Below are 25,825 nucleotides of genomic sequence, written 5' to 3'. Positions count from 1 at the left end.
TCATGTTGGAATTATAATATATCACATTCCTTGAACATACTGTACACCTAAATTAGACAGACAAGCGCTTATTTATTATTACATTATTTAAGTAATATACAAATTTGTATAAAATAGTGTACTGAACGTAGACATAGTACATGACCTTAGTCTTGCGGTAAATATTCGTCAAAACCAGAAAAGAGCAGATTGTATTTTTTGTAAACATACTATGACTATGGTAAGGCTATCACTTTACAGTACATTATTTTATATCAAGTGTATATTGATGTCTTCGACGGATTGGCCACGCAAAATTTTAGATTTTTCTTTTTAAATATGAAGTGAGAAAATATCATTGTATTTTCATGTTTAATATTAAATATACAAGAGATTACATATTATATAATCCTAAGTCCTCTGGAACTAAATATAATACAGTCGTCGAGGCGAGAGACTTCAAAAAGTTCAGACGGGATCGAAAAATATTTTTATACGTATATGCACTGCTTTCGCCAGTGTTTATTGTAGGTATGATATAAAAATATATTTTTTCATAATACTGAGGTCAACGCCGTGAATCAAGCTAGGAAAGCATAACCCTTATTTTTGGCTTTGCCACTTTTGGGTAATGTCAATAATAATAACTATTGAATGCTGTTACAATCAGGATCTCCTAGAATTGTGCATACAAACACCTTCCAAACAATTACAATAAGGACTCAACCTTATTATTTAAAACATAACTTACTCCATCAAGCTTAACAGCAAAAAAAAAAAAAACACTACTTTTTCCTATAATTTTTACCAATTCCCTAATAACAAAAGATATGTTACAATTTAGATACATAACAATATCTACTATTTCGTTTACAAATCTTGGTTCTTTTACTATTACCATACACATACCAGGTGGACACGTCACACCAGCTACTCCGACCAAATTTACAAAATGAGTTCAATTTGGATAGATCGTTAAAGCATTTGGTATACAATTGTGTCTATCATTCTAACCCCAACCATACAAAATTACATTAACAATGAAAATGTTTGTATAAACATAAACATCGATTGAAGATTCATATCACTTTTCGTGCCATCTTAACAATGCATAAGAACACAAAAGACTAAAATTTACATTATCTTGCTTTTACCAAGATTCGTTCCGTAAGAAAATATCAGTCATATGCATAATGCAAGTGGTAGATACTGGAAACAAGGTTGTTTTGGCACGTCGATAATGGGGGCGCGAGTGTAAAACGAGTGTCTCTCAAGTAACGATTTACAATTTGGCCGCGTTAGTTCTGAGTCTGCTTCGGCGCCTAAACAACCTTATAAGTCTGTATCTGCGATATCATACCGTAGCGCATAGTGTAAAGAATGTAAAACAAAAACTTTCATGTGGAAACTTTGACAACCTTCACAGAGTTAAGCCTCATTAGTGAATAACTGTTACCCAAGTGTCGTCTCAAACAAAACTAAAACATTCAACATTCGATAAAACATTAATGCACAAGTCTTGCACCATTAAAAACAAAATTAATAACGCGAGCTATTTATATCTACGTTTACAACCTTATGATTGTCGTAACATTCAGACTTCACTCAGTACAAATCGAGAACTAGACAATAATTATTATAAGACTTCGTAATTTCCTATAAGCTCAAAATTCATTCTTTCATTTCTCGATTTCCTCATGATTTTGGTTTGAGTTTTGTAATAATAAATTATTGTATCGTTTCAGTTCATTATAACGTAAACTTATCAACAAGTGAAAACAAAATACCGTCGGCAGTAAACAGTAAACGATTACGAATACCTCAAAATCAACCAACAGTAATATTTCGGTGTACCGACGCACCTTATCCTATTAGGAGTCTATCCTTACACTACACAAGTAGTGATCTTCATAATAACCTGGCTAATACTACTCGACCGCTCGGGTCCTTATGCTAGAGGCTAGGAGGTGTCCCACTCTATGAGGTAGGCCGGGGGTGCTTGGGGCTCCCGTCGTCGCGCCAGTACGCGGAATCCGCGGCCGGCGCGGAAATATGACTGAACTGAGGACTTGAGCTCCGACAACTGCCTGGGATCGTCTTCCCCCGACTTATGGGGGCTTAGCTGGAGGCTTTTGACGCTGTTGTTGGCAGAGCTGTTGTTCCTTCTCGCGTTCTCATAGTAGTTCTTCTCCTGGCGCTGTCTCAGTCTTCGGCCGTGGAAGTTCACGTGCGTGGGCGGCGTGATGTCGCCCTCGGCGGCGGGTTGAGTCTTAGCCGTATCGTCGGGCAGTGGACACGATTTGTTGAGCTGGAAATAACAACAAATTTAGTTAAATTCCGATCGGCGGACGTAGCCGGTGCGTCGTACGGTATGGTCCAAAAGTAATAAGTTCTCGAGTAAAATGAGTTTTCCCTAAATGGTTTACAATATTGTAAGGGGTTTATGATACTGCCACCGCAGTATTAAAAGACAAATTATAAAGGTAAGGTTAAGTAGTAGTAGAATTGAATAAAACGAGGGCCGAGTCGCGTTATAAACTAGAATATGTTAAGTATATTTGGTTGTTTACCTGTAATTGTAAATGTTTTCGCGGTCGCCTATATTTTCTTCTTTTGACTTCGCCATTCGGGCCTATGACGATATCCTTTTCGCTCAGCTTCCGTTTCAAGGGCCTGACTAGGGGTCCCATCAGCGGATGCAACTGGTTGGGTAACGAAAACCTCGAATGAACGTTAGTCCTTCCATTTTGTTTGTTGTATATATTCATATTAGACGAAAACGGCATTTTGGACGGGTACGTGTTTGTCATTAAAAAAGGGTTATTTTTTCCTTGGAAGTCTTTTAGCGGGGGTATGATAGCATCTAGAGTCCCTCTACTCGACGTTTCATCGCCCGACGACTCGATTTCGTGATTAAAGCTACTACTATTGTACGGGGGCGCACTGTCCATGTGTTGGAGCGACATTATTTTGGAATGTTCGATAATGTTCTTGGTTGACAGTTTTGACACTTCTAAGTTCATAGTGGCTATTCTGGACGTGTGCGTATTAATATTTACATTGCACGCGTCGCTGCTCGGCTTAACGTCGGTGCTTTCTTTGGCTGCTTTATCTAATCGAACAGGACACGGTACAAGCTCCTCTGATGGCACGGGGGTAGTTACACGTTTCACTTCGCAGCTCACTTCGTTGGATTCGTTTATTTCTGACATTTTTTCTAAATTATCATCTTTGGCATCGGATTTTCTAGCGGTGGATGTGCATTCGGAGGGGGAGGGCTGCTCCTCGCATTCCGTGAGTTTGGCAGACTCGTAGGAACTCGTGGAATCGTTTTCGGAGTTTGAATTCGAGTTGAGACTTTCGTGAAACCGTTTGCCCATCATGAGGCCCAGCCAGTGGCCGTCGACCGGCACGATCATGTGATTGTGGCTCTTCTCGTTGTTGCTACTGGAGGGCTGAGAACTGGAACATGACAATACGGTCAAATAGGCAAATGTTTGAGATTGAATTAAAACTATACAGCAGTAAAAGAACAGATCCCCTAGTCTTAAGACATTCGTCAGTTTCGATAGCGAAGTTAAATTTGGAAAAAGTATGGAATTTGATATAACATATCGCTAAGTGCATCATCATCATGGCGCTTGCATATTTTGGCGCAAACCAGCGAACTCATTTTGACTAAGGCACTCAGGTTACTTATTAATTATTATACTCAGGACTTAAACGTTTGAAAAATAACATGTACACCAGAATTGCAAAAATAAATAAACTGAATTAAATTGAACACAATATGATATTATCTTACCAATCATCAACCGACGTCACAGTTTGTGGTGAAGGTGCCCTGGACAAGAACCTTAATCTTGGTGCATATTCTCGTACTAACTCATCCGTCAATGGAACACCTTTCTTGACCTAAGAAAGAGAAAGTAATATATTTTTGGGGGTTCTATAAATTATATTAAGTAAAGGAAGTTATACCATGAAACAAGTTTGCATGACTAAAACCATATACGTCTAATGTGGTACTAACACAGGTGTCTTAAACTGCACGCCCAACTCACAAGGCATAGATAAAGCAAAAGTTATCAAAACTCTTAGGATCTTTTAGTTGACATAGGCATTGCATCTATTGTAACAGGATGCTATATAAAGCTGTTCTATATAAAAACGCATAATCAAATACTTATGTACAAAACAGCACACCTGTTAACATAGTAACTTTGTAACAAGATGTAACCTCACCTGCTCCAAGGCAGACAGCTGTAGGGGCGCGGGCGGGGGGCGTCGCAACCGGAGCCCCCATATCGTGGCGCGCTTCTTCATCTCGCGCCCGCACTTGAACCGCTTGCGAGAGGAAGTCAGCGCCGTCAGTATCCTCTCTCGTCGCTCGTTCACCGGCGTCCGCCACATCTGTAAAAAATAATAGTTTCAAAAAAAAAAACCAAAAAAAAATAATGCTATACCCAAAGGGCACGGAACCCTAAAAAGCAAGTTAATTATTATTTTTAACAAAAAATTAAAACCGACTTCCAAGGTAAAAACAATAATAACATCCTTATACTATGAACTAAAAAGTATTAAATAATTTTTCCTATCTAATATAGTGCCTTTTTCCGAATTCGGCTAAACCTCAACTATTTCTGTACTCAATCTTCATCATTTTGATGTCGTGACGGATCTGGATGTTGTGGTCTAAGTTCCAACCTAACCTACTTTTGGACTTTCTAGATTGTGTTTGTTTTTGTTTTGGCGGGGGGCTGCGCCCCCCCTCCCCCTTCGGTGTTCGTGGCTGGACCCACTCGTCACAGCCTTGAGATGCCTTAAAAATAGTTCGTAAACATCAGAAAACAGATGATCTTATCTGAAGATTACGAAAATCTCAAATGCGAATTTCTTCTAAACGGAGAGTTTACTGGCGGTGGAAACGGTAAGTAGGAGTTTTTCTCACCCAAAACAATCCTCCTTAACCCATGTCACCAACATTTAATTGACGTAGTACTTAGAAAAATTTCGCTAAGGTTTAGGAACTAGGAAGCTAGGAAGCCAAATTTTTCTAAGTATTTTCTCCGTGCTAACGAGGGTCACATTTCGGCCTGTCTTTCGACAGGGGTTGATTTTTGAGAAAAGTTTATCTGAGCTTTTTTGCTCCCCTTGGCGCCCCCTATCGATTGGTATATTCAAAAAGGGTGGTTATAAGAGGTTAAAATTTTGACGAAAATTTTTTCTAAGTATTTTTTCTATAGTTCCCCGTTTCCTTCAGTCCAACCCAAATGTGTGCCTTACGCTCTGGAGTAAAGGTTGAATTTGTTACTTATGTTCAATTTTGTGGTACTTGAAATATTACGAGGGCTGCTATTTATGTATCCGGAACTGGCCACTTACAAGAACAATATTTAAAAAGTAATTACAACATTTGAAAATAGAACTCTTTGGTTGAAGAATACATTTTGTTTCATGTGACTGTCAATTATTTTTCCATTGTGGCGTCATTTTGAAAATTGCGTGTCTTTATTTGCCATGGATTTAACGCGTGAACATTTTCGTGCAATGATTTACTACGATTTTCGGCGTGGGCTAAATCAACAACAGTGCTTTATTCAACTCACCGCAACTTTTGGAGATGAAGCACCATCAAAAACCACTGTTTATCACTGGTACAGTGAGTTTAATCGTGGGCGGTCTATGCTCACGGATGAAAATAAAGAAGGTCGCCCAAAAACAGCTGTTGTCCCACAAAATATAGATGCTGTGCGGGAACTAATAATGCGTGATCGTCATGTTACATATCGCGAGATAGAGGCGTCCTTAGGCATAAGTATGACGAGCATACATAAGATATTACACGAACATTTGGCTGTAAAAAAAATATGTTCGCGTTGGATTCCGCACAACTTGACAATCGATCAAAAACGGGCTCGTGTCGATTGGTGTAAAAAAATGATAAAAAAATACAACCGTGGTACGTCAAAAGCCGTTTATAATATCTACACAGGTGATGAATCTTGGATCTATGCATATGACCCCGAAACTAAACAACAGTCAACGGTGTGGGTGTTCCAAGATGAGCCGAAACCAACAAAAGTTACTCGTGCAAAAAGTACTTTGAAGCAAATGGTCGCCTGTTTTTTTGGAATTAATGGACATGTGGCTACAGTGCCATTAGAGAATCGTAAAACGGTTAATTCTGAATGGTATACGACCATTTGTTTACCAGAAGTCTTTGAAGAAATAAGAAAGGACAACCGACAACGCAGAATCATATTACATCACGACAATGCTAGCTGTCACACCTCAGCTGAAACAACTCAGTTTTTGGAGGGTCAAAAGATCGAATTGACTGGTCATCCGCCGTACAGCCCTGATTTGGCACCTAAAGATTTCTTTTTATTTCCATACGCGAAGAACAAATTACGTGGCCAACGTTTTTCGAGCCGCGAAGAGGCTGTTGATGCGTTCAAAATTCACGTTTGGAGATACCTCAATCAGAATGGAAAAAGTGCTATGAAAATTGGTTCCAGCGTATGCAAAAGTGTGCCGATCATCGCGGCGAATATTTTGAAAAGCAATAAAACCATATTAAATGATATATGTTTGTTTCTTTTTTTAATTCCGGATACATAAATAGCAGCCCTCGTATGTACTATGAAACAACATTAAGTATATTTTTTTGTATTAAAATCGCTTTGAAATGTACCAAATAAATAAGGACATAACGTGATGACTGATGATATTTTATGGTGTTGTGTGTATATCTATACTAATATTATAAATGCGAAAGTATCTCTGTCTGTCTGTCTATCTCGCTTTCACGCCAAAACTACTGAACCGATTGTAATGAAATTTTGTACACAGATAGTCTAAAGCCTGAGAAAGGACATAGCCTACTTTTTAACTGGAAAAGGGGGTTGTAAGGGGGTGAATATGCGTAAATTTGGTCAAATTAAGTTAGTTCCAAAAACTCAAAATAGATGGCGCCAAGAGTCCCCTAGATCGCGCTATTGCTTGCTCATGCGTATTTCTATAAGAGGTGGTACCATGTTAAGCCAGGTTTTTCGATTCTTTCGATTGTTATACACGTTCTATACTAATATTATAAATGCGAAAGTATCTCTGTCTGTCTGTCTGTCTCGCTTTCACGCCAAAACTACTGAACCGATTGTAATGAAATTTTGTACACAGATAGTCTAAAGCCTGAGAAAGGACATAGGCTACTTTTTAACTGGAAAAGGTAAGGGGGTGAAAATGCGTAAATTTGGTCAAATTAAGTTAGTTCCAAAACTCAAAATAGATGGCACCAAGAGTCGCCTAGATCGCGCTATCGCTTGCTCATATGTATTTTTATAAGAGGTGGTACAATGTTGAGTTAATATTTCGATTCTTTCGATTGTTATACATGTTATTAAATAACTCACGTAAGTTATTCACGTACCAACATAGAAATCAGAAACAACAGTCTACCAATAATAAATACTAAATAGTTTATGGCCTATGGGTATTGGCTATTGGGCAAAGCTAAAGTTGTGTAATGCATTATGCAGCTAAGTTGTGTACCGCTAAATAAGCTTTAAAAGGTATAAAAAAGTTTAATTAAAAAAATCATATTATGTGCACACTACACGGCTGTTTTGGGTATTTTGATATAAGGGGTACCAGGGTTTTAAAAAGCTTTTGACACCAATTTTATTGACACCGCGCGCTATAAACTGAAGTCCACGCGGACGAAGTCGCGGGCAACAGCTAGTTGTATCCATATACAACCATGTGAGTTGTGACATTGGTGACCCTGACATGGTAGTGATGATGATGATGAATGTAATTTGCATAGTAGCATATGCTTTCAGTTCTTAAAACAACGCCTAAACCCCCTAACTTGTATCTATAAGGAATCCGTTCTCTTAGTATCTTCGGAACCATAGTAATCTTGCGTTTTGGTAGCATATGCTTAGGATGCTTCTCATGAAACCAAAATCACCATATGTTTCCATATAAATTTTGAGGAGTTCTCTCGATTACTCATGGATCCCATCATCAGATCACCACTTTTGTGAAAATGGGACCAAATTGGAATGAAACCTAATATAACAAAACAAAAATTTTGAAAATCGGTTCACAAACGGGGGAGGTAGTGGTCGAACATACAAAAATAAAAAAATAAAAAAAAATATCCACAGCCGAATATAAAACCTAGTTTTTTGGAAGTCGGTTAAAAAGCAAGCAGGTAATAACGGGACCCTATTACTATGAGTCCGTTGTCTCTCTGTCCGTCTGTCTGTCTCTAGGCTGTATCTTAAGAATGCTGATAGCTAGAGTTGACATTTTCACAGATTTAACCCCAATTTCACCAACGACTGTTAAAGTTAACGCTCAAATTAGTATCGCGTTACCTCTTTCGTTTTTCTTATGAATGAAAGAGAAGACTTGACATTTTAACAAGCTGTTAGCACTAACAGACGTTGGTGAAATTGGGGCTAAGTATTTCTGTTGCCGCTCTAACAACAAATACTAAAAACAAAATAAATTTAATAATGAAGGGGGGCTCCCTTACAACAAACTTGATTTTTTTGGCATTTTTTGCTTTGTATCAAAAATGGCTATACGTAGGCACTTGAAATATTCACAAAATACGTAATAGTATGAGGACTTTAATAATTAATAATAGAATTAATACAATTTTTTGCCTATTTTGCTCTTAAATGGTACCGAACCCTTCGTGCGCGAGTCCGAATCTTGTTTATTAATTTAATTATTTATTGTATTGTCATTAGCTCTTAATCGCAAAGTTTCGAATTAATTAGACTGAGTTACATACATACAGACCAAGCTTATAAAAACGTGTTAAAAGATTTATCCGTGGGTTAGATTTCCGCGTTGGAAAAATGTGGTTTCTAAGTTATGGGACAATCAATTTAAAATATAAATCAAAACTTGTAAAAAAATTCGCTTTACTGGAAACATACATCGTCAGATGGGAATGTAAAAAATCGGTAATGCGCCTGATCTCTGTCCAGTCGTGTCGGTCATTAGTTTAAATCGAGAGCAGTGGCGGATTTACAGATTTGCCGCCCGTAGGCTATTCAATTTTTGCCGCCCCTATAACTGACCTTTTAAATTCAATACGTTAGTTTAGTTCACAGTTATATCCCACCGGCCACCAAGAACATTTTTTTAATTTTTTTTCTGAGACGACCGACCGACCGAAACCTTACATATTTACTGGGTATGTAGAATTTGCTTAAGTTAGGGTCAGTAGAGTTAGGCCGTGTAGATTCAGAAGCTAATTGGCTCTACATGAGATCTCATATATTTTTCACAGGGTAAACCTTCGTCTCGGCAATATTTTACAAGAAATTTTTTGGTAGGATTTTTTATTTCTGTAAGATAAAAAAATGGGGCTAAATTTGCCGCCCCTCTAAATCTGCCGCCCTAGGCTCCAGCCTACTTAGCCTATTGCTAAATCCGCCACTGATCGAGAGTCAAGGAAGTGAGAGTGACCTCGTGTAATGTGCACTCTTGTCCACTATAGAAAAACACCTTGCTAGCCTGGTTTCAATGAAACCATCAAAGTGGATGTAGAGTGTAGACCAATCGAGTTATGTCGGCAGTAAATAGGGCGGTGCCAGCGGTGCCCAGGCACAGGGAGTAGACCAGGCAGACTCTCATTCTTTCGAATTGCTCCCGATAAGTACTTCCCGCTGCGCCCCAGAGATGTTTTTCAACGTAGAAAAAAAAGTACAGCCGAACATTATAACCTCCTTTTTGGAAGCCAGTTGAAAAACAAGGGTGGTATAAGCTTGCACAGGGCGCAAAAAAAGCTATTTACGGCACTGTATGTCGGCACATAAAATTACCGACGGCGTGGACTTACGACAGATAGTACGACACTTCCGTTTAAGCAATATCGATAAGATTATACAATAAAAACTAGTATTTAATATAAATATTTTCATAAGTGTATAGAAGCAGAATAAAGAGGCCACAATTCAGAATCGCGCTACCACTTCGCTTAGCAAGAGACCTCCTTAAAAGCTGATACACATTTTTATTCATTTATTTAAATCAGGCTACGTAGGCCCATACAATAAACTAGGTGTAACAATACTAAGTGAAATACTTGACGTGTTCCTTGTAGTGAGTTCACTGTGAAAGTAGCAGCTTTGAAAGACCATTTTTTTCACTTTTGTATGGGCAAGCGCTCCAGCGTAACGAGTTTCCCCTGTCCCCATACAAAAGTGAAGGAAATAATTTGTTACTTCAGCGCTGCTACTTTCACAGTGAACTCACTACAAGGAACACGTACACATCCTAAATTATAATCACTTAGTTTTGTTACACCCTGTATACCGTAGCACCTCCATTGTGGGTATTGCAGACACATTAGGTTTTCAATTTTCACCACAAATGAAGGGTTAATGACTAACATACATATTAATTATATATATGTACTAAATAACTACACTATCACGAATTAACGGCGACGTGACCCGCACATTTGTCAGCACCGTACGCGCCGTACGCGTCGAACGCGCCGCGTACACGAAATGCGGCGCGTACGGTGCGGACGAATGTGCGAGGTTTTACATCATTAATTCATACAACGAATTCTAAAATTCGGCGCGTTCGTGCTGACTAATGTGCGATCATCTGAAGGCGCTCATTCATAATCAATAATCATATTCCTACATTAGTGAAGTAGTAAGCCTACCTTTTATATTCCCACAATAGTAAGCTCTTACCTTTTCGGGTAATTGTAAGGCGTGCCAATTGTCCATGATGTAAGGCATGATAACGGAGTCCAGGTCAAAATAGTTGGGAGCGTTGTATGCAGTCAGGTTATACAAAGCTAGATGGGCCAAGTCCAACCAACACAACTCCAAACGCCGCAAGTATTCTTCCCCACTGTTGCAATTCGCACACGAGAATATGTATAACCTGGAATACAATAAGTTACATTGTAATATACAACATGTCTAGAATAGCGGTAGTCGGGAGTGTCAGGACCGACTTAGGACCATCAAATCAAAGTATTAAACCCTTTCTACCTCTGTTAGCTACCACTTTTAAAATTTTCGCAAATAAAATTGTTGTTCGTCTTATCAAAATGAAGCTACTCACAAAAAAATTAGCTTGATAGTAGTAAAAAAAAATGTTCTACAGAACCCGGACTATGAATTTAGTATGAAAACTGCAGATCGCCGTGCGGCGACCGCATTTTACAGTCGGTGTAGCACTACAAGATGTCCGTCTATAGCCGGCGTTAGATAACTTACTTATCACCAGCGTACAGCGGATACTGTAAACTCGAGACGCATCTTTGGTGAAACCATCGGAGACACCTGCAGCACATGAGCATCTGGAAAGATGGCTTTTATTCAATATAGAGTCAAACGGCTTTCAATCATATATTATGTGATGTCAAACATACTTGTGCGAGCCAGTCGCTCTTCTCCCCGCAGTAGCAGTGCGCTTCATTCTGCTCCTTGCCCGCATCTGATGCTGTGGAGGATGTCGTTGATGCTGTCTGCAATGTTTATTTTTTTTAAAGTTCGGTTACGGAGCAGGTAGAGGTTCGTCCATTGATCTATTGATTCTGATCTTATTTACACGTGAAAATCGCGTACTAATAGAAATAGATTATTATGTACGCGAGTAAAAGAGAAGTAGCTTAATGTACGAATTAAAAAAATATATTGAAGTCTATAATAATATTATAAATGCGAAAGTATCTCTGTCTGTCTGTCTGTCTCGCTTTCACGCCAAAACTACCGAACCGATTGTAATGAAATTTTGTATACAGATAGCCTAAAGCCTGAGAAAGGACACAGGCTTTTTTTTTACTAGAAAAAAGGGTTGTAAGGGGGTGAAAATAAGAAAATTTGTTCAAATTAAGTTAGTTCCAAAAATTCATACTAGATGGCGCCGTGCGTCTCTTACATCGCGCTAATGCTTGCCCAACATCTTCCTATAAGAGGTGGTATCATCATACATTCGAGTTTCGATTTTTTTCGATTGTTATTTCTTTTTTACGTTATTATTTAATAAGTCAGTACTTTATATTATATTAAACAGTGACGTAACCTTAAACCTATCAATGATAAATAGTTTATGGGTAAAGTTGTGTAATTGGAGGCTAAATAAGCTTTAAAATTTGGCATAAAATATAGTTTAATTTAAAAAAATGAAATATTATGTGCACACTGCACAGCTGTTTTGATTTAAGGGGTACCAGGGTTTTTTTTATAAAAGCTTTTGACACCAATTTTGTTGAGATCGCGCGCTATAAACTGAAGTCCACGCGGACGAAGTCGCGGGCAACAGCTAGTACATAATAAATCCAACTATCATATTAAAGAGTAAACTAATCATAATCTCTTTTTATACTTTTTCATGTAAGTACCTAAAGTTAATACATAATAATAGGGTACTTTAGTAGAGATGTGCCGATCATGACATTGGCCGACTAGCCGATTAGTCGGCTGCAAAGAAGCCGACTAATCGGCCAACTAGTCGGCCAAGCCGATCATGGTTTCGAAAGTTTCCGTAACGCTTTTTTACTGCTGTTTCGCGGGTAAGTCACACACGCCGCCTGCAAACGTGTCGAATCGTGTTATGTTTACTTCGCGTACGTTACTTTATTTTGTTTCTATGATATCTTCAGCTGATAGTTTTCATTAAATATTACTTACATGTAGGTACATGAAATCTTCTTCTCTTGATAAAATTATATTTACAAAAATAATTTCTTTACTAGCAAGTAATTTCAGAAACACTTATTTAATTTTAAAATGTGTAACACTGATTGAGTGTAAAATGAACCCATTATAAAATATAATAATCAAGGTTTTTCTTTAATGTAATTTCAATAATAGCAAAAAAGTAAAAACCCGATTAGTCGGCGCTTTTTGCCGACTGTTGGCCGACTACAAAAGTGGCCGGATAGTCGGCTTTACCGACTAGTCGGCACATCTATAATAAAAACCTATTCTCAGGCCTAACAAATGTACCATCAAGTTAATTGATGCCTAGGCAGTTGACAGACCATCGTCATTTGGTCATGTCAATTCCAAACTATGTAGGTCCCCCATCTGCCTAGGAATCAACTTTTCTGATAGTACAATACAAAATTTCATTAAAATCGGCTGAGGCGTTTTGGAGGAGTTTGCGCACAAACACTGTGACACGGGAATTAGATATTAGATTTATTAGAAGGATAACAAAGGGAGGATTCCCTTAATAATAAAGTACAATCCTAGAACATGCACTCTTATACTAAGTAACGGACTACGGACTAACATCACAGGGTGGTGTCAGCTCCTGCTGCTGCCTTCTCTGCTGGCCGCCCTTGCACCTGATAAGGTCGGACCGCTTCAGCGCCCTGTTCTCCGCTGCAGCCACTCTGTACCTTTGGTCTACACATCTCTTACAATGCCACGACGCACCTGCGTCAAAGAAATTAACCTTATTGATAACATTTTTTGGAAATTTACATCTTAGGTTGCAAGTAGTGTTGAAATATAAAGTAATATATAAACTGTTGTATTTCTGAAGCCAAGATGACAATAGTAATTTCAAAAAATTAGGCCGCGTTTCCCAATGGAAACGTAACGCAATGTAACGCGGCGCGTATTGACGCGGAGCTGGGCGGAGAGGAGCTTAGCGGTGCCCGAATTGACCAATCACTATGCTCGAAATCTCCGCTCCGCCTCAATGGAAACAGCACGAGCGGGGTGGAGCAGAGCTGAGCGGATATTCATAATAAAAATACAACTAGGCGATGCGGTGCGCTCGAGGACAACGAGCATTAGGGTGCAGAGCGGAGGACAGCGGTGCGGGTTTTTTCCATACAAACGTTGTCCCCTGTTTCCTCCCTGGATAATGCTAGTAGAGTTATAATTTTTTTCCTGAATATCTACGGCCACTAATACAATGTCCCTATGTTTTCTTTTTTTTCATAATTTAATTATTAAATAAGATATGAACGTTCAAAAACCCAAAAAAATGGCCAGATTTTCCACTGTGTTCAAACGTCCAGAAAACAGATTTGGCTAGATTATACAAAAAAAGCAAAACATAGGAACACAGCTCAAGCCTTTTTTTAATCTTTAATGAAAAAAGTACTAAAATCGGTTAAGTTTTGGAGAAGGAATCAGGGGACAACGAATCGTTGATTTTATGGATTTTCTGCAGTTGTCTCTATCGCGTTCTGCGTTATAGGCTTGAGGTAAGGGAGACAGCTATAGATATTACACGTACTTTTTTTTCATTTCTCTAGCCCCTGTTGTATCCTCTTAATCATTCAATCAATTGCAAAAGTATGCTCCGCTCCACTCCATTCCACTCCACTCCGTTCCACTTCAGTGGAAACACTGACACCTTTTCACCGCTCCTCTCCGCCCAGCTCCACGTCAGTGGAAACACGGCCTTAGACTGCCACATAATCATAATTTTTGGGGGATGATGCTGCTTGCGTCCGTAGGATATACCATCTTTCCTAAGACCCACCCTACACGTGTTCCCTGGGTGGTGCTAAACAAGCAGCAACGCCGAGTCACAGGCGGCGGTCAAGTAGCCTGTATAACCCCCCAGCTGGGCAACCAGCTGAAGAGGCTAGCACAAGCCTAGAGGACTAAATACCCTCTGAAAGAGTGTCCTTGTCATGTGGGAAGTGGCAAATGTATACACCAATTAAAAATATGGAAGCGGGATTAAAAAATAAACTACCCCAGGAAGGTACCAACACTACCAGTGTTGGAGAATCCTTCCCTGAACAATGTTCGGGCTGCCCCACGTATTCTGGGGGGGGGGCTACCTCTCGCCGACGTTATTATCTGAAGACAGCAGCAAAGATGCAACAAATCCTAAAACAGATAGACCTAAAACCAAACTTGTGCAACAGGCTTTTCATAAAAGCATGTTCGTAAGCCGATCCAGGAGCGTCTCTTTGAACGAACAAACTCCTATTCTAACAACAAACTCGGACGTGACTTCACCTGACAATGACTCGAACAATCCCCCTGATTGGCAATGTGTTCCATCGATCAGACACACAAAAAGGAGACGAACTTCTGACTCCCCACCACAGGAAATTCAACTGCAGAATCGATTTGATGTCTTAACCACTGATGTAGACACCACCGAACCGGTGCTCAACACCAAGAAAGTCTATAAACCACCCCCATTTATCCTATACGGCATAGATGATGTTGAAAAACTGTCACAAACAATCGAAGAAAAGTTATCTCGTAGCGACTACAGTTTCAAAATAATTACTAAGAACCAACTACGAGTTAACTGCTCTACAACTGAATCTTATAAAGAATTAACAGAAATCGTTAGAGAAAAGGGTCTAATAGGCCACACTTTTACACATAAAGAGGAAAGATGCTGCAGAATAGTTATAAAAAATCTGCACCCAAGTACTCCTCATGAAGAAATAATAAAAGAAATTGAAGCCACCGGGAACACTATAGTAGGAGAAATAATTAACGCGAGAATCGGACCAGAAAAGAAAGCATCGTCCACCTTTTTTGTGAATTTAAAACCTAGCATGAACAACAAAAAAGCTAAGGAAATTAAATACATTTTCCACACACATGTAAAAATTGAAGACCCTATAAAAAGAAAATCTGTAGTACAATGTACCAGATGCCAACAGTATGGCCATACTAAAAATTATTGTACAAGGCCTTATAGATGCGTCAAATGCTCTCTCCAACATAAAACCAGTGACTGTCCGAAAAAAGATCGTAATAGCCCCGCAAAGTGTGCTCTCTGTCTTGGCAGTCACCCGGCCAACTACAAAGGCTGCGAAGTCTACAAAGAGATTCACCAGCGCAAATTTAACAAACCTCCAAGTTCAAAAGCAAATTATGAACCACAAACTCTTGACAACAATAAGAAACAAAAAGATGGAGCGTATATATCCAAAACTTTTTATAACAAGACAAAAACTGACTAACCGCTTACCTATGCAAGTGTTGTCAGTCAAGCCCACCGTCAGTCAGACCCCCAAGGCACCAATATAAATGCTATCACCAATGAGCCCCCAGATACCTCTTCACATCACAATGTAATTGAAAGCATCCTAATAAAACAATCTGAAAAAATTGATTCCCTCCTTCAACAGATAAGTTCCCTAATGGGTCTTATAGTTAAACTCGTCGAAAGACTAACCAAATAACTTCCCTGAACATTGTATCTTGGAACATTAACGGATTATCTCCCAACACCAACGAACTTGTTCTTCTAATTAAAAACTATAAACTCGACGTCATTCTTATATCGGAAGCTCACCTCACAGCGAAGTCCAATGTGAGAATTTCTGGCTACACAGGCTACTTCACAAACCACCCAGATGGTACTGCTCATGGGGGCACTGCAATCTTCATAAAAAATACTATCAGTCACTATGAAGAACCTCCGTATCAAACAGAACATATCCAAGCTACTACAGTAACCATTGAAGACAAAAAGGGAAAACTATCGATTGTTCAGTCTATTGCCCTCCCCGACACAAAATTGACGAATCGAAGTTTAACTCTTATTTTGCATCCCTCTCTAACCGCTTCCTTGCTGGTGGGGACTGGAATGCAAAGAACACTCAGTGGGGATCACGACTAACTACTACAAGGGGCAGAGAACTTATGAAAAGCCTAGAAACAAATAATCTAATCACCATATCATCTGGTGAGCCTACCTACTGGCCTACCGATCAGACTAGGTTACCTGACCTGCTTGATTTCTATATTGCGAAAGGGCTCTCTAGGAATTATGTGGAAATATCTTCTTGTTTTGACAGTTCGTCCGATCATACCCCAGTCCTCTTGAATCTGAGGTCTTGCGTTTTTATGTTAAAAAAGAGTTAAGCCTGGCCAATAACAAGACGGATTGGAATAACTTTCGTGACTACATCACGGACAATTTACAAATTAATGTTCCCTTAAAATCAAAGGATGACATTGAAGCCGCCACAAAATATATCACCTGCCTAATTCAAGAAGCAGCATGGAAAAATACTCCTGAAATTGTCAGTACAAGATCGGATAGCAAAAACATCAGCCCCACAATCAAAGAACTTGTAAAAGAAAAGCGGCGTCTAAGAAGAATCTGGCATACAAGTAGACACCCTTCAGACAAGAGGGCATTAAATAAAGCTTGCTCTGATTTAAAGATTCTGATCGAAAAAGAACAAAACGACGCATTTGAGCACTTTGTAGAATTCTTACATCCTGACAAGAAATCCGGCTACTCTCTTTGGAGAGCTACTAAAAGCTTTAACCAGCCTACTCACTTTAAGCCCCCTTTGAAAAACAAGAATTCCGGCTGGGCTAGATCGAACAAAGATAAGGCAGAATTGTTTGCAAACCATCTAGCAGAGGTCTTTCAACCTAACGATGCGTGCCCACATGTAGATGAATCATCAATTGATAAAACTCTTTCCCAACCATTTCAAATGGAATTGCCAATTAAGCCTACGCATAAAGAATTGAAAAATGTAATCAGCAATTTAAAAAAAAAGTCAGCTCCTGGTTTTGACCTTATTACTCCTACTGTATTAAAAGAGCTACCACGCAAGGGAATAGTTTTTCTAACGTCGCTGTTTAATGGAATCCTAAGAACTTCTCACTTCCCTAACCAATGGAAAGTCGCCGAAATCATCATGGTACACAAACCTGGAAAACCGAAAAATGATGTTACGTCCTATAGACCCATTAGTCTATTACCCATCTTATCAAAGATTTTTGAGAAACTCCTTCTTAAACGCTTATCAGCAGTATTATCAGCCGGTAACATCATCCCCAAACATCAATTTGGCTTCCGACGTGGTCATGGAACAGTCGAACAAGTACACAGGATTTGTGACAGTATATCATCTGCCTTAGAAAATAAAGAATATTGCTCGGCAGCATTCTTAGATGTTCAGCAGGCTTTTGACAAAGTGTGGCACAAAGGCCTTCTATATAAAATAAAGAGGCGTCTTCCTCATAATTACTTCCTTTCCAAGTCTTACTTAAAAGACAGAGTATTTCAAGTCAAAGAATCTGACTCAAGGTCTGGCTTCCATGAAATCAAAGCAGGTGTACCGCAGGGATCAGTCCTCGGCCCCTATCTCTACTCTATCTTCACCTCAGATATCCCGACACCAGGCCATATTAAAGTGGCTACCTACGCAGACGACAGTTCTATCTTGGCTAACCACACAAACCATAACATGGCTTCAACTCTGCTCCAGACTGCACTAGATGAAATGACTAAATGGTTAAGCAAGTGGCGGATAAAAGCAAGTGCAACCAAGTCTACACACGTGACCTTCACCTTAAGAAAGGATAATTGCCCCCCTGTAACCTTAGCCGGCGAACCACTCCCACAGGCTGACTCTGTCAAATATTTAGGTATTCATCTAGATCGTCGCTTGACATGGAAACAACACATAAAATCTAAAAGAGATGAATTAAACATCAAATACAAAGATCTCAAGTGGCTTCTTGGACAAAAATCTAAACTAAATATAAACAACAAATTATTAGTATACAAATCAATCCTCAAACCCGTTTGGACTTATGGAATTCAACTATGGGGTAGTGCTTCCGACTCCAACATACAAATATTACAAAGATACCGAAACATTATTTTGAGAATAATCTCCAAAGCACACTGGTTTATACGTAACAGCGAAATTCACCAAGTTTTAAAAATTCCATCCATCAAAGAGGAAATAACAAAGTCTTGCACGAAATACAAGCTTTGCCTGGATATCCATCCCAACGATCTTGCTCAGAATCTTCTCAATAAAAGATGTCACAATAGACTGAAACGTCATAACATTCTAGACCTTGATAAGAGATTCAGAGAATAAAGGAAAATAAAATAATGTAGAGTTCCTGTCACTGGGTAGGAATCTCTGAACCGCCAATATCAGCTCACCACATCTGCTTATAATCCGTGGATTGATCGCAGATAATACTCTGAAGAAAAAAAAAAATTTTTTTTTAACCGACTTCCGAAAAGGAGGAGGTTATATGTTCGGCTGTGGATACTTTTTTATTTTTATTTGTGTATGTTCAACGATTACTCCGCCGTTTGGGAACCGATTTTCGAAATTTTTGTATAATACAAGAGCTGTCAAAAGTTTGTTTATTGGAAAACATAGAGATAAAGACAAAACAGTATGACAGTTACGATACTAAAAAAATATTCACCATTAATCCACGATTCCACGGGCGGTGAATGACATTTGGCATGGTACCCTCTGCCGCACATGTCACATGCAATGATCGCATTAATGGCGGGGCTGGCGGCCGGTCCTTCCCTCCTCTTGCACACCACACACATAATCCGTCCATCGTCCACCGGGGGTACACTGAGCAACTTGAGCGAGGAGACTGGAGCCCAAGCGTGTGTACCATCACCAAACTTGACGAGACACCTCGCAACCCCCGTACCGACTTCGCATGAATCATTGTCGTTGCTTGTACTTAGCTCTACAATTGTACCTAAAATATTATAGAATATTTACATTGATTTTGTTTTTATATTACAAGCAACTAGACTAGATGGCAATACTAAAATATTACTTAGTAAAGTGTACATAAAATAAATAACTTGATATATTCCTCAAAACCTAGAAGTTCCTAGAAAAACCTAGAGATATTATTGGTCAAAAACAGCTACATTTAATGCCTTACCTAAATAATATTTTCCATCTTTGTTTGGGACAAAGACATCATCACCACAGTGGAAGGGATTGGTAGTGTTTTTCTCCGTGTTGGTCGTAGAGTCTGGCATGGCATCCTGTGTTTCTTCCTCTTTTTTTTCATTCTTTTTGTTAGGACATGGTGCAATTGTCTTGTCAAAGTTGCTCAACAGTGCGTCGATCAGGGATATCTGCTTTGACACCTCTTTGAAAAACGAAAACACTATAATAAGATATTTTAATAGTCAATGGAAGTCAAGGATTGATTAAACTAAATAGTCTTAAGTATTTTATTAGTGAGTTGAAAGGTAGATTAGGTTTGAAAGAAATATATCACTAAAAATAATATTGTAAAGATAGTAAGAACATATAAAATCTAACTCTATTTAGTAAGAACATAAAAAATTTAAAAGTTTCACAACTGTTGATGTTTTGAATTTGGGTTTATGTGTACTAAATACACCTTTTTGATAAAAATACATGGTAATTTTTTTTTGTAATGATAACAAAGAATAACACAGAACATGCTACTCAAAGCTACTTCTTTAATAAAAACTCTTAATTAATCCATACTAATATTATAAATGCGAAAGTATCTCTGTCTGTCTGTCTGTCTCGCTTTCACGCCAAAACTACTGAACCGATTGCAATGAAATTTTGTTCACAGTTATTCTAGAGTCTGAGAAAGGACATAGGCTACATTTTGATGTGGGAAAATATCTTATTTCCATGAAAATATCGATGAAAATTAATTCGCATTGCGCGTGGCCAGCGCTCATCCCGGGGGTCCTGGGTTCGAGTCCCGCAGGCGGAACAAAAAGTTTTCAATGCTCCTGGGACTTGGATATGTATTAAAATAATATTTCAAAAATCTTAAATATATTTTATGTATAATATTATAAGAAATCCAGACATATATCGATGCAATAGATGGCATTTTATTTTTTACTTCATTGTAACATAGAACTAATCATACTTATTAGTTACTAGCTGTTGCCCGCGACTTCGCCCGCGTGGACTTTAGTTTATAGCGCGCGGTGTCAACAAAATTTGTGTCAAATTTAAAAACTTTTTAAAACCCTGGTAAGTGGTACTCCTCTTAGGGCCGCGCTACACCGGAATGTCAGCGCTGAAAGTGCTCGCCTCGCCGCTGCCATTCCGGTGTAGCGCGGCCCTTAATTAATCAAAATACCCAAAAACAGCTGTGCAGTGTGCACATAATCTATACTAATATTATAAATGCGAAAGTATCTCTGTCTGTCTGTCTGTCCGTCAGTCTCGCTTTCACGCCAAACACCAAAACTACCGAACCGATTGTAATGAAATTTTGTATACAGATAGTCTAAAGCCTGAGAAAGGACATAGGCTACTTTTTTACTGGAAAAAAGGGTTGTCAGGGGGTGAAAATGCGTAAATTTGTTCAAATTAAGTTAGTTCCAAAATTTCATAATAGATGGCGCCGTGCGTCTTCTACATCGCGCTGACGCTTGCTCAAAAGTCTTTCTATAAGAGGTGGTATCATCTTACATTTAAGTTTCTATTTTTTTCGATTGTTATATCTATTCTACGGTATTAAATAACTCAGTACTTTATCTGTGCAGTGACGTAACCTTAAACCTATCAATGATAAATAGTTTATGGGTAAAGTTGTGTAATTGGGGGGCTAAATAAGCTTTAAAATTTGGCATAAAATATAAAGTTTAATATAAAAATATGAAATACTTATTGTGTGCACACTGCACAGCTGTATTGATTTAAGGGGTACCAGGGTTTTTTATAAAAGCTTTTGATACCAATTTTGTTGACATCGCGCTTTATAAACTGAAGTCCACGCGGACGAAGTCGCGGGCAACAGCTAGTAAATTAATATAAAATTTGTTTCTTTAATGGGTGCTTTCACAAAAAAACAGGAGGCAACTTTTGGAAGTAAGTAATTTGTCTTCATCACATTTAATTTGTTATGACTTATGAGATTCCCTGTTAGTGTACATGATAGGTGAACAATTAATTGTGTCTTATCTAAAAGGGCCAGTCACTTCATGCCTTATTTTAGGAGATTTTTAGAATTTGCTAATTTAGACATCTAGGGACTGACAACTTTAAACCCTTCTGTTAGTTCTGAGTCTGACTCGCACTTGGCCGATTTTATAATATTATTTTAGGACTACTGGGTCTAAACTTCTTATATGATATATAAAGAGCTGGAACTGTATCACCAATGCTCTTGATGAGTTTTAGCTTTTGATATAATTTCAATAATTGTTTTTCTTAAGTTTATTCTATTTTTTCAGTTGAGAAAGCTTAAACAATATTCTGTTATGGTACTGATATTTTCATACTAAACATCAGTCCGAGCGCCTTTAGAAGCTAGGGCCTGACGGTCTAGGGACTGATTATTTGGAATAAAATTGAACTTAAAATTCTGTTGCAAATAACATTATGAAGTCTAATATGATTTAATATCAATAAACAACAAAATTACTTCTCTCTCTAGGGATTGAACAAGTGACTGGAATTACCACATGGTGGCCTACAAACTTCCATTTTTGCACTGATTTATAAAGTGACCGCCGCAAAGCAAGTGTTGTCAGAGAACAACTTCATGTCATACTCTAAAATTCACCATAATATTCAATGTACATTCTAATGATGTCGTGAAATTTTAAAAATTGTAAGTGGCTAGGGCCTAGCGAATTAAGATGCGGACACTTAACTCATTTAAAAAAAAATGTTTATTTAAACTGCAGAATACTGACATAATCAGCTGCGAGTACTTCAATATTTTAAAAAATATTAATAAAAATAAGTATAAACATAATACTGTTATGAATATTGATTCCTAAACACAAAATTTTGTGGCTAGGACACACCTAGGGACTGACATTTGGAACCCATATTATATAATATAATGTTACTTTTAAAAAAATAATTTGGGGTATACATTAAACACATTGTGAACTGTGTTTTAGCAGTTGCAGTTGTAAATAATTATTAATTATTTTAAGTGACGTGGTTACGTAACCACACGTTAAGTGGGAGTACGGGAGGAGTTACGTGGGAGAGCCATGCTTCGGCACGAATGGGCCGGCTCGACCGGAAAAATACCACGTTCTCACAGAAAACCGACGTGAAACAGCGCTTGCGCTGTGTTTCGCCGAGTGAGTGAGTTTATCGGAGGCCCAATCCCCTACCCTATTCCCTTCCCTGTCCTAAACTCCCCTATTAGCCTATTCCCTCTTAAAAGTGAAAGCATCCTAATAAGCTTTAAGCTTATTTAAAGAAACAAATAAGCTTAGCTAAAATAAGCTTTTGGGTTTGGTTTGAGAATGAAAGTTTTTTGCAAAATAAATAAACACTATATTTACACTACTGAATATTATGATAATTATACTTACATAATATAATATCCAAAGTTGATGCAAGAATTAACAAAAATATATTAATATTATTCAATGACATAATGTTACCTACTGTTTTTGTGTGTGTTAAAAATTGAGGTCCTATTTATATTACATAATATTTTATATAGGTTACAATTAACACTGTCGTCGACAACAAATTAATTAAAAGAAGTAAGACAACTTCAACTTAGATCAATAATTATTATTGCATTTCTATTTGTAGTATTATAATTAAGATAAAATAAATATACTTAACCTAAGCTCATCACACTAATATGGTAAAGAAGAAAGCTTGAAAAGGTTTGTTTGTTACTTCTTCACGCAGAAACTACTAGACAGATTTTGATTAAGTTTAGCATGACAGTTGTTAAGGCTTTAAATAGGACTGGCTTCGTTCGATCAAATATTTCTGAAATATTTGACTGAAGAGGACTGGACATATAGGCTACTTTTTATCCTCAAAAAGTGTCCCTGTGGAATATTAAGGCTAATAGTTAGGTTTTAGGTTAGAACCTAGTTTATTATTGACACAAAAATTACAATTGTTGTCATGTATTTACTTACAGCTAGTGTTTTTGGCTCTCTCCTTCATTCTTATTAATTTTTAATCTAAAGGTGAACAAAAATTTAAACTTGACTTGGATGGCCAAGTCAAGTTTTTGTTTATCTTGTATTTCTTTATAGCATGGTCAATATGGGAAAGTATGAATAGCAATATACTACCATCAATACTAAGGTTTGTTTAAACATTAAAATGAATTGAAACAGAGTTTAGTATGTCAAATAAATATACACAGCCCTCCTAGCACAAGCAGGTTATAATGTTATCATGTATTTTACTCAATGAACTATTGCAACCATATACTATATACATTTTTGCAACTTCTATGTATATAAAGTGCACTGAAGCACCTACTTCAAGCCATAGTATTATTTTTCATCTTATCTTACAATAAATTTGAATGAACATCTCTATGTACTTTATAAGGAGATTAGCGACAAATTATTAATGAAACTCCTTATTTTTATTTGAATATCATCAGTTATAGATTGGTGTGGCCTATCTTTGCTTAGGAGTATGGAAATAATGTGATTAAATATTGTTTACAGGCGAAATAAACACATGTACCCTAAAAATGTGTTAGGCAGGATTATAAGGAGGCATTTTAATGCAAATGTATACTTATTGAACAGATTTTGTAAAAACGATTTCTGAGAATTTGTAGGGACATGCTTAGCAAACGAATAGGTACATAATCTTACTCTGCTATCGATAAATAACTACTCACCTACGTTAATGTCCATTTCAGTCCTCCTCAAAGGTATAAATAACGGACATTACACCTCATTTATTAATTATAAAATCACGCTAAAATACTAAATACCACAGCATTGGCGCTATTGCGGCCATTAGAGTAGTCAAAGGAAACTGTTTTCCCGCGGTAACCTATTATTACTTAGAAATATAACACAGTGTACACGGCAGTGATTATTTCAATTCATTGTGTAAACTTAGTTTATTATTTTTATTCACAACTTAACTTATTGAATCAAATAAAATTATAAATAAATTTAAATTTTCATCACTGAAATGTCTAGTCCTGTAGAACTCGCTGTCGTAAAATTTTTTTGGCATCTTCTATAGTTTATGATTTTTGATTTTGATTTCTTCTTTGTCTATGTTCGTATTTATGGTTGAGGGTTGCTAGGTAGAAAATTAATTTAAATAATATTTTATTTCTTAATGCCCGCTCCACATTCTCGCGAGAGATTCTCATTTTTCATACCGTATTCTCCCGAGTGGGTTGGGACTTGGGACTTACGAGCGGGCATCTTGAAGATTCTCACGAATATATCTCGCGAGAGTGTGAGCAAACTTTACACAAATAGGAAAATGCCAGCAATTAATTTGCACAAATAGGCAAATGTCAGTGCCACACTTGGCGAATTTGCGTATTTGATCACATGTCTCGCGCCCGCCTTAGCGGGCCGGGCGTGACTAGGGTCCAAATTCCAATAAACACTTCGAAAGTTTTGAGAATATCTGAAAGTTGGATAATTTTTGCGGTAGGTACCTAATGAACTCGACTAATTCGACTGGGTCGGAGTTCGGACTTGCTAAGCCGATGCGCCAGTAGCGCGGACGCAAGGTGTTAAAAAATCAAATTAAAATGTTTTGTATTTTTTTATAATAATTTCTATCATTTTGACTCCAAAGGTATGGCCATGGGCGTACCCAGGTTCTGGGCCAGGGGGGTCAAATCAGATTTTTTATAACCTAGGTGTTTATAAAGAATAAAATATTAATAATTTTTAGTTGTAAAAATATTGTATTGCAAACAAATGGCAAAAAATTATTTTCTTAATTTTTAATTTTTATAGATAAAATACTCAAAGAATTCTATTTATTAAATAGAAGTTTTAGAAAATACTGATACTTAGTAGGGACGTCAACATGATCCAGGGGGGGGCAGCTTTGGACTGACAGCACCACTGACCTCCATTATACATGTATAATGGAGGTCAGTGGACAGGACCGACTTGACTTCTTGACTGTATTGACTTTTACTTAGACTTTAACTAGACTTTAGACCTGACAATATAGAAAAACGATTCTGAAAATTGTATTATAGAATATTGTTTTCCCGCCATAATATTATGTACCTATTCGATACTGGCCATGGTTAAATAGCCGAAGTGCCATAATAAGAGAAAAAAACAGTTGTCAAACAAGTGTCAAGTGTCAAATTTT

At 37.8% G+C, this 25,825-nt stretch overlaps 2 protein-coding genes across 3 annotated transcripts in view; one reads left to right on the top strand and one right to left on the bottom strand.

Moving 5' to 3' along the window:
- On the bottom strand, positions 1-24,677 carry LOC121729653 (metal-response element-binding transcription factor 2). 2 transcript variants are annotated; one of them, XM_042118231.1, is made up of 11 exons: positions 24,363-24,677; positions 19,665-19,877; positions 19,179-19,472; positions 13,273-13,418; positions 11,405-11,500; positions 11,250-11,344; positions 10,716-10,911; positions 4,225-4,392; positions 3,785-3,894; positions 2,550-3,441; positions 1-2,287 (listed from the first exon to the last, which is right to left on the bottom strand). In XM_042118231.1, the coding sequence occupies exons 1-11, from the start codon at positions 24,376-24,378 to the stop codon at positions 1,940-1,942; spliced, it is 2,574 nt and encodes an 857-aa protein (XP_041974165.1). In that variant the 5' UTR covers positions 24,379-24,677; the 3' UTR covers positions 1-1,939. The 2 variants fall into 2 exon arrangements, with proteins under 2 accessions (XP_041974165.1, XP_041974166.1); XM_042118232.1 differs by having other exon boundaries at positions 11,250-11,332.
- Positions 23,679-25,825, top strand: part of LOC121729654 (1-acyl-sn-glycerol-3-phosphate acyltransferase alpha) — a 37,933-nt gene continuing 35,786 nt past the window's right edge. The window contains exons 1-2 of the mRNA XM_042118234.1: positions 23,679-23,688; positions 24,875-24,877. The gene's annotated coding sequence lies outside the window, so the exon portion shown is untranslated. The remainder of the gene's footprint in view (positions 23,689-24,874; positions 24,878-25,825) is intronic.

This window comes from Aricia agestis, chromosome 8 (genome assembly GCF_905147365.1).
Source record: "Aricia agestis chromosome 8, ilAriAges1.1, whole genome shotgun sequence".
Taxonomy (NCBI): Eukaryota; Metazoa; Arthropoda; class Insecta; order Lepidoptera; family Lycaenidae; genus Aricia; species Aricia agestis.
This window is presented reverse-complemented; position numbering and strand designations above follow the sequence as displayed.